This window comes from Delphinapterus leucas, chromosome 9 (genome assembly GCF_059928025.1).
Source record: "Delphinapterus leucas isolate spDelLeu-1000000601 "Yukka" chromosome 9, BTC_Dleu_Yukka2, whole genome shotgun sequence".
Classification (NCBI taxonomy): Eukaryota; Metazoa; Chordata; class Mammalia; order Artiodactyla; family Monodontidae; genus Delphinapterus; species Delphinapterus leucas.
Genome location: NC_143137.1, coordinates 17417111 through 17428712, shown reverse-complemented (window position 1 = coordinate 17428712; position 11602 = coordinate 17417111). Strand labels below are relative to the sequence as shown.

General features: G+C 41.2%; 1 protein-coding gene across 1 annotated transcript; it reads left to right on the top strand.

Annotated features, from left to right (window-relative positions):
* Positions 1–996: 996 nt before the first annotated feature.
* Positions 997–10412, top strand: STMP1 (short transmembrane mitochondrial protein 1). Its single transcript, XM_022580344.2, has 3 exons — positions 997–1114; positions 8537–8590; positions 9518–10412. The coding sequence occupies exons 1-3, from the start codon at positions 1100–1102 to the stop codon at positions 9590–9592; spliced, it is 144 nt and encodes a 47-aa protein (XP_022436052.1). The 5' UTR covers positions 997–1099; the 3' UTR covers positions 9593–10412.
* The last annotated feature ends 1190 nt before the right edge of the window (positions 10413–11602 follow it).

Below are 11602 nucleotides of genomic sequence, written 5' to 3'. Positions count from 1 at the left end.
TGGAGAAGGGCAGAAATGGAGAGAAAATGCTGCTTAATTCCTAATAGCTTTCCTAGTCCTCCTTGTTGTCTACTGTATAATACACTTTCATTTGGTTTAAGCTAATATGATTTTGTTTTTACTATTTGAAACCAGAGTTCTACTTAATATAGCAGATAAGGGTGAATTCAAAAGGCTGAGAGCAAAGAGAAGACGGTGGTCTTACTTTGTAAGTGTGTGTGTTGATGGAGGTTGTAGAGGGATTCGAAGACCAGGAGTAGGAGGTGGCAGCTCTGTGTGCAGAGAGGCCAGGAAGAGGTCTTCCAGAGCTCACTGTCCACACCTGACACAAGACAAGCATTTATGGATCCCTTACCTTGTCTCATTTGACCCCCCTACAATTCAGCAAGGGAGCTGGTGCTAGCCCCATTTACACTGAAGAAAAGCAAACTTCAGGGAGGTTAAGTAACTCGTTTCTGGCTGCCCCAGGAAGTGCACGGCAGTCATGAATCGAACCCAGCTGTGCCAGACTCCAAAGGCCTCCATCTTAACCTCTATCACAGATCCTCAACGCAGGTTACACAGCATTATCTGTGGAGCTTTTGAAAAATACAACTCTGCGTGGGCCCCCAGTGGAGTATATCGCAAAAGCTCCACAGGTGATTCGCTTTGCACGTGGGGATGGGACCCACCGCCTCCTGTGATCCTTCTAGGCCAGGGAGTTCTAAGACTGGTTGTGCATCGTAAGTGTGGTGATGCCGGTTAATAATATAGATTCCTGGGCCCCGACCCAGCTTTACAGAAGCGGGATTTGAGGACTGGGACCTGGAATCTGAATGTTCAAAGCTAATGCAAGCCCGGCTTGGTGCTTGGGACTTGCTCCTAGCCGGCCCCGCACGCTCGCGCCGGGCGGTGAGTTCAGGAGGTGATCCCGAGGAGCTCCGGCAGGAGGCGCCAGGAGCCGCTACCGGCTGAGGCGAGGCGAGGCGGAAGGTGCCAAAGGGGCGGAGCGGGGCGTGAACCGGAAGTCGGCCGTGGGCTCCGCCGATCGCGCCGGAGGAGGCACTCTCGGACGGCCCACGGAGTTGCAGCTGACCTACGAGTCTTCCTTGCCGACATTATGCTCCAGTTCCTGGTGAGTGGAGCTGCCGAGGAGCGAGCTGGGAGCCCTGGGCGTGGGTCCCTCGGGTCCCACTGCCCCCCGCGCCTGCTAGTCGCCTGGCGGGGTGGGCTGCGGGGTTTTGTTTCTGCCTCACCCAAATCCTTTGGCCGGCATTTTTCGGCCTCCCTTCAAGTCCCTAAAACTTTTGAGGGGTCAGAGCGTGCGTTTTCAAAGCTCTTCTGTGACGTGCCCGCGTGCTTTGTGTATTCCTCGAGTTAAGGCTCCCAGGGTCCTTAATGACTTTTTTCTGCACTGCCACCCCCTGACGTAGACACATATCCCGTCGACTTAGAGCCCTGCTGGTTGGCGTCTTTGAAAACGTAGGAGGGCCAGGAATAAACTCTAAAGGAGTAAACCGCCAGAATTAGAGGCCTGGGGAGCCCTCATCAGACCTTTTATAGCTTCCAGACGGAGGGTGGCTGGTTGCTGGCCTGAGTCAGGCCCTGGTGTACAAATAATTTTTCCAAAATGCTCACTCTAGGGTAAAACGACTGTTACCATGAGTAGACAAATTATTTTTCATGGGTCTTTCAGTTAAAAGCGGGTTTTCTGGCAAAGCCCCATGTGTTTCAAAGATTGCCTGGTTGAAGGTTTCAGGAGGATTTGCCAAACTTCCAGGTGAAAGTCTTTCTTCCAGGTTTTCGTGCCTTCAAAACTGGATGTTTAAATTCTGATTCTGATAAGAGGCAGGTATTCTAATACCTTCCAGGTGGCCGATGGAAATTGAGTGCTCTTGGGATGAGATACTTTCCCAAATGTTACGTTCTTTATGAAAGAGATTAAAGAAGAAAAAGTGCCCCTCTGTCCTTTTTGAGATGGTAATTAATTTTTCAATCTCTAGGCCGGAAAGAGAGTATCCTTGACATAAACTGCCTAAACAAGACATGGCTACACCTCTGCTTCTGGAAGTTTCTCCAGTGTCCTAACTGGGTATTAGCTTAGGAGTCAATAGAAATAATTACTGCCATATGGTTGTAGGAAACACTCAGGTTAAAAACAATGTCAACCCCAAAGTGTGAGATGATGTAATTGAGTCTCCGGTACAGCCGTAGCTCATTGATAACTGGGAGGAAGCACATGGATTCATTTACACTTAACTTTCTAAGTACCTTTGCAGAGTGACTTTATTTGGTTTTGAAATAAACTTTTGCTGTGTATGAATATGGATGTGACTGATATGCAAATTCAGAATTCTCAGCATTTAAGGAGAGATGCCGAAGCCATTCATTAAATTCCTAGCTCAGAAGTAACATGGATGTTCTCCCACCTCCTCATTGCATTTGTTGAAAGAAGTAATAGCATAACTTTACCTTGATTCTAACTCTGTCAAATGATTTACCAGCTCATTTGAACTTGGGCGAATCTTTCTCCTTGCTTTCAGCCATTTCATCTATAAAACAATGAGGTTGATGTAGGTGATCCCTGAGATCTCCTCGAGCTTTTAACCTGTGACCAGCCATCATGTCCTAGTGCTTAAGAGATCAGATTCCAGAATCAGACTCCTGCCTTTGAATTATCATTTTTAAGCAATGGGAACTTGGGCAAGTTATTTAAATTCTTTATGCTTCAGTTTCCACATCTGAAAATGGGAGCCTACTTCATGGTTTTATTGTGAGGATTAAAAATGAGTTAATACATTAAAGTACTTGAAACAATGACAGTAAGGACTCAGATATTGTTCATTTCTCCTTGGATTAAAATATTTGCCCATCATCCCTGTATCGAAACTTGCTCCTGTGGTCCTGCTGCGTCTTTCCCCTTGCTTGTACTGCAGTAGCATCCTTAATTGCAGCATGGTTTAGCCAGTTTGGTGTAAGGAAACTTTTGAAGCTTTTAAAGGGAAACCTGATATGATGGGCACTGCTCGTGGCTTGTGTACACTGCCTGTTTTACTGTTACTGGGTAATGTATTGCTTTTCTTATCTCTCAGAGCAGCAGCACCTGGTACTCTTAATCACCTCTTTAATCCCTCCTCCCTCAGCTTTTGGATACTGCATCTCAGTGCTTTCCAGTATTCTTACACATTGTAACACACATGGACTTTTTTTAAAAAATAAATTTATAATTTTATTTTTGGCTGTGTTGGGTCTTTGTTGCTGCGCATGGGCTTTCTCTAGTTGCAGCGAGCGGGGGCTGCTGTTTGTTGTGGTGCATGGGCTTCTCATTGCAGTGGCTTCTCTCGTTGCGGAGCATGGGCTCTAGGCACGCGGACTTCAGTAGTTGTGGCACGTGGGCTCAGTAGATGTGGCACATGGGCTCAGTAGTTGTGGCTCGCAGGCTTTAGAGCACAGGCTCAGTAGCTGTGGTGCACGGGGCTTAGTTGCTCCGCGGCATGTGGGATCTTCCCAGACCAAGGCTCGAACCCGTGTCCCCTGTATTGGCAGGCAGATTCTCAACCACTGCGCCACCAGGGAAGCCCTGGAGGTCCCAAATCTTACTGTTTTTTTTTTTAATAGTTTTGAGATACAGTTAGTTCACACATCATACAATTCACCCATTTAAGGATTTAGTGGATTTAGTAGGATTTAGTGTTTTTTCAGTATGTTCACAGAGTTGTGCAAGCATCACCACTATCTAATTTTTATATCTAATATTTTATTGCCCCCCACAAAGAAACTCCATACCATTAGCATTCATTTCCCATTCCTCTCACACCTAACCCTGGGCAACCACTAATTGATTTTGTGTCTTCTCTCTGGATTTGCCTATTCTGGACATTTCCTTTAAGTTAAATCATACAATACGTGGTCTTTTCTGACTGCCTGTCACTTGGCTTAATGTTTTCAAGGTTTATCCATGTTGTAGCATGAATCAGGACTTCATTCCTTTTTATGGTTGATTATTATTACATTGTGTGAATATGCCACATTTTGTTAATTCATTCACCAGTTGATGGACATTTGGGTTGTTTCCACCTTTTGGCTATTATGAATAATCTTGCTATGAACATTCATGTAGTTTTTGTGTAGGTACATGTTTCAGTTTTCTTGGTTATATACCCTAAAGTGGAATTGCTGCGTCAGATGGTAATTCTGTGCACAGCTTTTTGAGGATTTGCAAGACTTTTCCAAAGTGGCTGCATCATTTTACATTCCCAACAGCAATGTATGAAGGTTCTCCATATCCTTGCCAACACTTATACATCTTTTGGATTTAAGTCGCCCTAGTGGGTGCGATGAGACACCTCATTGTGGTTTTGATCTGCATTTCCTTAATGACTAATGACTAATGATGTTTTCATGTGTTTGTTGGCCGTTTATTTGTATATCTTCTTTGGAGAAGTGTCTATTCAAATCCTTTGCTTATTTTAAAATTGGGTTGTCTTTTTATCATTCACTCATAAGAATTCCTTATGTATTCTGGGTACAAGTCCCTTATCAGATATATGATTTGCACATATTTATTTCATTCTGTGGGTTCTCTTCACTTTCTTGTTGGTATTCTTTTTTTTTTCTTTGTGGTACGTGGGCCTCTCACTGTTGTGGCCTCTCCCATTGCGGAGCACAGGCTCCGGACGCACAGGCTGAGCGGCCATGGCTCACGGGCCTAGCCGCTCCGCGGCATGTGGAATCTTCCTGGACCGGGGCACGAACCTGTGTCCCCTGCATCGGCAGGCGGACTCCCAACCACTGCGCCACCAGGGAAGCCCTCTTGTTGGTATTCTTTGAAACACAAATGTTTTAAATTTTGATAAAATCAAATTTATCTATTTTTTTCTTTTGTTACTTGTGCTTTTGGTGTCATATCTAAGAAACCATCGCCTACCCCAAGATCATGAAGATTTACTCATATGTTTTCTCCTAAGAGATTTACAGTTTTAAGTCTTACATTTAGGTCTTTGATCCATTTTGAGTTAAGTTTTGTTTATGATGTAAAGTAGGGGTCCAACTTCATTCTTCTGCATGTGGATATCCAGTTGTCCCAGCATTCTTTCCCCATTGGATGTCTTAGCACCCTTGTTGAAAATCACATGACCATAAATGTAAGGGTTTATTCCTGGACCCTTTATTCTATTCCATTGATCTTCATTGATTTTAAAGAAGAAAAACAATTCATTCGTGTTTGCTTGCTATATCCCGTGTGCCTTCTCTAATCTGTATTTTTTCAGCCTTTTTTGGGAACAGCTGTCAGGTGAGTGCTTACAAAGCAGGGCTTTCATCACGTTGCTGCTGGTAAAGAGCAGTCAGTGGCTCCCCACCGTTTTGTAAATGAACTAAACTCCATTGCTTGTTTTTTGAAGTCCATCAGCTAGCCCTACCCAGGTCTCTGTACTAGTATTTCTCTCCAGTTTTTAGTTCAAATCCACTTTTCTAATTGGGCCTATTTCTTTTATTCAGGTCATCACATTGTCATTCCTGTCTTATACCTTGATTCTCCACAGTCACGTCCCTTTCCAGTTTAAATTTTAACACTTCCTCAGCATCTTTAGAGCCTTTAATAACAAGTTGAGGTACACCGATCTCTTTCAGGTATGGTTTCTTAAAAGAATCACTTCTGTATCACTCATTTTGTTACTTAATTCATGACTCAGTTCTGGTTTTTCATGCATCTATTACATTCAAGATCCTGTGCTGGGTGCTACTTTCTGTTGTTATATAACTATTTTACTTATATGTAGCTTTTCTTTCTATACATCATATAAATTCTTTAGGATAGAGACCATTTTATAATCTTTTCACAGGGCTGGATATGAAATTGATTTTCAGGATATAAGGGACTGTAATCCTTTAATCAAAACCTTTGGAGGCCAGATGTATTTGGGAGGATTTTTTTCAGATTTCTTCTCACCTGTTTGTCCTTTACATTACTTCGCTCATGTCACTCCTCAGTCCCCAAACTTCTGGTGTTTTACCATTTATTGTCCCCAATATGTTTGTGAGAAGAAGCTACGTATTCCTAAAGTTTCAAAATGATGGCAGAGAGGACATAATAGTGATGTATTTAGTGTTGAGCTTGGGAAGAAGGCATTTCCCTTCCTTCTGCACTATCTTGTCTGCAGGGAGTACTATGGGGGGACCCTGTGATGTGGAGGAAGACCATGGTGATAGCGTCCAGCCATCCGGATGGACCACTGAGGAGGCTTCCAGGTCTTGGCCTGGAGGAGGTTAAGCATTCTTGGCCTGCAGAGAGGCTTCAGACTCATTCGAGACGTTTTATACTCTGGCTCCAGTCTAACTTCTCAGACTAATGAGTCCCTGTTCCTCAGATTTAGATTTTATTTTTTGAGATCCTTTATTTATTCAGATTAAAATTTTTTACGTGTCTAAACTTGTCTCTTGAGTATCCCATGAACAACATATAAATGCTTTTCTGGTGTCATGCATTTTCCTCACATTTCTCTTCATGTGTCCATTTCTCTCATGATGTTTATGTAATTTTACAATATCCCATTGGTAGACCTAGCAATATTCTGAAACTGGAATTGGATATGACTTGTCTAGAGACCCATGGTTTTTGTTTTGTGTTTTAAAATAACTGCTGTTTTTTTCATGTGCCCTGATGCCTCGTGAAGTTGCCAAAATGAAGACACATTAGATATGCCATATTTATTTTGAGACACACGTGGTAAGAACCAAGAATCCTAGAATGTTGGAGCTAGAAGGAACATTGTCAGTATAATGTTTTAGAAATCAGGAAACTCAGATCAGCAAAGCGCCAGGGAGGTTAAGTGTCATGCCTAAAGGTACACAGCTAGACAGTGGTAGAACCAGAACTCTAATTTATTTTTCTTGAAATTTTTCAACCCTCTGTTCTTTCTGTTTGGTGTTAGAGCTAACATTCTTAGATGATTTTTTTCCCCTCTTCTTCTTTTTTTCTTTTTTTTTTTTTTTTTTTTGCGGTACGTGGGCCTCTCACTGTTGTGGCCTCTCCCGTTGTGGAGCACAGACTCCAGACATGCAGGCTCAGTGGCCACGGCTCATGGGCCCAGCTGCTCCGCGGCATGTGGGATCTTCCTGGACCGGGGCACGAACCTGTATGCCCTGCATTGGCAGGCGGACTCTCAACCACTGTGCCACTAGGGAAGCCCTTCCCCTCTTCTTTTAAGCAAATTTAATACTCTTTCTGGATTTGGAAAACCTCTGACTGCCTGGTTTCAACCCATAGGAGTGAAAAAAATCATTTTGCTTCTTGGTGCACATTGGTAAAAATATTCACAAGATATGTTTGATTAATCAAATGATCAGAAGATGGTCTATGGTTAGACTTGATAGCCTCTTTTATGCTTCTTAACTTACAACAAACCTATTTAAATTATGCTTTTGGTGTTTAAAGCTTAGTAAGCTTAAAACTTATTAAGGATCCAGCTGTGTTCTGAAGTTCTCCAACTTGTTCTCTGTTCTCCAACTTGAAGACGATTCGACCACACCACATATGACCATTAGTGTTAAGTGCTGCGCTTTGTTTTTCTCTGTTAACCTCTGCTGTGTATTGAATAGGAGTGACACTGATTAAAGAAAATGATAAAAAAATCAGATGCCAGTTCACATTCATAACATTAGAAGTTAGGTGTTCAGTTGGAGATTTTTTATTATTGGGGGAAAAAACCCAGGAAATTATAGATCATCATTAAAACTCCAATCTTAAGGAACTTTGAAACTCTTTTGGTGTGAAGGGAGTGCTTTAAATTTTCATGAAACAGGTTTTGTTCAGGAAGAGTCACCCAGTGGGATAAACACTTACAGTTCTCTAAAAATCGTGCCTGTCTCTCTTGTCACTGATTAAGAGATGGTTAGGGGACCTGTGTTCTCTGCAGGTCTTAAGTGCCCTGCCCATTAGACTCCATCCAGGGCAGAGTGCTAAACCATGTGCTGTCTCAGTTGCATGTCAGCTTCCTGCTTTATCTCACTGTATATTTTAGTGTTTGAGTGTGAATCTAATTTAGGTTGTCCTGTGCTCCTGTTATGAATGGCCATGTCCTAGGCCTCAGGTGCCTCTTGAAATATGAAGAGATTGAACTGTGAAGGTCCCTTCATTTTCTAAGATCCTACGATTTATCCGAATGCTTTTTAAAATTGAATACTTTTTACTTGATGTAGCAAGAAATAAAAAATCTCAAAACCAAAAAAATAAAAATAAATAAACTGGCTTTTAACAACAAAAATTGGAATTTTGGCTTGAGTTTCTAGAACTTACAGCCAAATATTTGTAAGGTCGATGTGTTTAGTGCTACCGTATATTCTTTCGTATACTCTTTAAGCTTTTGGGAGGATATTTCTGTGTTTATTTTATAGAAGAAAGATGTGAATTCCATGCTATGCACGGCCCTAGCCTGGACACCGGGGTCTTATAACTGTCCTGCGCTCCGTAGGAGAATATTATCCATGTAGTCTGGTGTGGTATCGGGTGGCACAGAGCTCCGTCTCCAGTGTGACTCTTCCTGTTCTATCCTTACAGCTTGGATTTACTCTTGGCAACGTGGTGGGAATGTATCTGGCTCAGAACTATGACGTAAGTGACCATATTCACGTCCTCCTTGATTTCACGTAACTAATACATAGTGACTTGTGTTTGCTGAAGCAAGGTGTGCCTTCCAGCAAACAAGGTCCATAGGTCTGAGGAAAAAGTCCTGAATTTTGTAGAAAGATTTTCCATTGTTTGAAAAAATAACAGAACTCACAGAAGCACCTGTCACCATAGGAGTGCAAAAATCCCATCAGTTTAGGTGGTCTCATGGTGATCCTGAGCTGGGTTTGTTAGCATAGAGTAACACTGTTAGATTCTTACAGTTCTATGGAAAATCAAGTGATACTTAAATTGGATAATCTTTTCAGCACCGTACCCAGTAGTAGAGATGACTGAGTAATTTGGAGGTGGTTTCATATAGTGCAACACATTTAAGGAGAACAGTGTTTTGTGAAGTAGGGAGTTGTATTAGCTTCACTTTACAGATGGGGAAGTTGAAAATCAGGTGGCACAAATGCCCATGAATGGGGATCCTAAAAGGTAATGCTTATTTTAAAGAGATAAGGAAGGGAAACATGATATTAACTTTTGATTTGTTTTATAGTGAAGCTTTTAGTGTGATAAAGGGAATTCCCTTTGTCAACCTTCACCTGAGTCATGTGGTTTTCTAGGCAGGTGCTTGTTAATTTATGTCACATTTATTGTTTATATGTACAACTTTTACTTGGCACTGGATTGAGGGGCTAAGTGGGTATATAAAAGAAGTCAGGTTCTGGCTTTTGGGGAGGGAGCCTACTTTAACTTACATCTTTTGGTATCCTTCTTAGGCAGTTATGAGGCCAAGAAAGACCACTGTTGAGCAGGTTTCTTTTAGAGGAAAAGTAAAAAATCCATTTATCTTTAGAGGAAGAGAAATGAAAAAATATTGATTAGGTAGATGCGAAATGATAATAATCTCTTTTCTCTTTAAAGATGCCAAACCTGGCTAAAAAACTTGAAGAAATTAAAAAGGACGTGGATGCTAAGAAGAAACCCCCTAGTTCATGAGGGCGACTCCAGCACTGCCTCCTGGATAAACTGATTCTACTGTTCTTGAGGGCCTCCTTTACCATCTGAACCAAAAGCTTTTGTTTTCATCTCCAGCCTCAGCAGTTTTCTTCTTTGCTAGACCCTGCATTGCCTTACAGCACAAATGGGGCCACAAGTTAAGAACAGCCCTTACTTTTCCAACATCCTCACTTCTTCCCTTCCTCCTTCCAGCCACTTGGGAGGTCCTGAGAATGGAATTATGGTGCTAGATTAGTAAACGTGACCTTTAATTAGTAGTCTCTCCCTTATTCTTTGGGGTTTGTACTACCGTTTTCAAAAGAAAAATTGATGAGTTTTGTATAGCTGATGAGATATAAATAATGCTGATTTCACAGTCTAGAAATTATATTGGGTGTTTAAACCTTTGGTACTAAATTATGATGTTTCAAAATAGTAATTAAAATGAAAATCTAGAAGCCAGTTTCTGGTGAGTTACCCACTAATTTTATGTTGTTGTCAGGAAGCTCCATAGTTGCTAATTTAACCAATAAATCAATTTGCTATTCATTAACCAAGAAACTCTGTTCTGAGAACCCTGTCAGGAACTGGGGAATTGAAAAGTATTTAAAGTAATGGCCTTTGTCCTCAGTAGAATTCATAGTCTAGTATGCATGTTTTTTCCTAATGATGCATTTGATCTGGCTCTGTTCTCTCATAAGAATCATACTTATTTTATGGGATTATAGGCACATTTGACATTACATGGTAGATAAATGAGAATTTGTCTATAAAGGAAATTTTATGCCTTTTTACATTAAAAAATGTATTTAAATTATAACTTTATAGTGATTCTCATAAGAAGACTTTTTGTGTTTTTCTTTCTGCAACCATAAATTACTCTTGTAATTTTTCAAGTGTATAATCAGTCCATAATTTTTTTTAATTGATAAAAAAGTTTACCTAACTTTTCCCCTGGGTCAGTACAAAGTGATCTGCGTTGTCCCTCAGCTCCTAGTTCCTCTCCCTGGAGTCAGGCACTCGCTAGTTTCCTGTATCCTTTTGCGAAAGATTTTGTGCCTGAACAAACACATGTACATGGGGGTTTTTATACAAATGATAACAAACTATATACAGTGTTTTCCCCAGTGGAGGTCATTCCATATCAGTAGGTAAGGAACAAAGAAACTCTTTCCTTTTTTTGGCTACATAAGGTTCTACTGAATGAATATACCATAATTTTATTTAATCTGCTCCTGAGGAACATTTAGGTTGTTTCCTATCTGTTGCTATTAACAGTGATAACCTTGAACCTAATGTTATTATACATATCTGTGCAGGGGGATAGCTCCAAGCTAAAGTCCTGGAAGAGTATTTTGCACTAAATATAAATAAAGGCCCATTTCACTGGGTGTTTGGTTCCAGAGGGCTTGTTGGGCAGCTTCACTGATGACGCCATTTCTGAAGACATTTTAGCAGAATTAGTAAACTGGAAGAATGGTTTAGAGACCGTTTTTTTAATACAGTGATGCCACTGATACTAAATGTGATTATAAAATAAAGTGATTCTGCTTCTCTTTGGAAACATGGATCTTTCATACATGGAGATAAATTTTGTCCCTGAAGGTTGTACTGGTGCGTGAGACAGGTTAGGATCATATTATGGTTGGCTTCTCCCTTGCAGTGTGATCAGGGGCAAGCAGCTTATTTTTCTGAAACTGTTGTGTTCTCTGTAAGATGTGGATACAATACCTACCTCACAGGGCTTCCATGAGAAACAGTAGAAATAATGTATGTGATGTGTAGCACAGTGCTTTGCAAATTGTCCAATAAATAGTAGATATTAGTCCAAACATGTTGCTTTTGGTCAGAATACTTTTTCTGCACTCACTTTTGGAGCCAGTTTATGAACTGTGCAAAATTTGTCATTATTCTATGGTCACTCTCTTTGTTGAAAATCTATAGTATGCACCTTGATCATACCACCTGGCTTACAAGGTTTGATCTTGAACGACCAAATCCTCGAAGGCT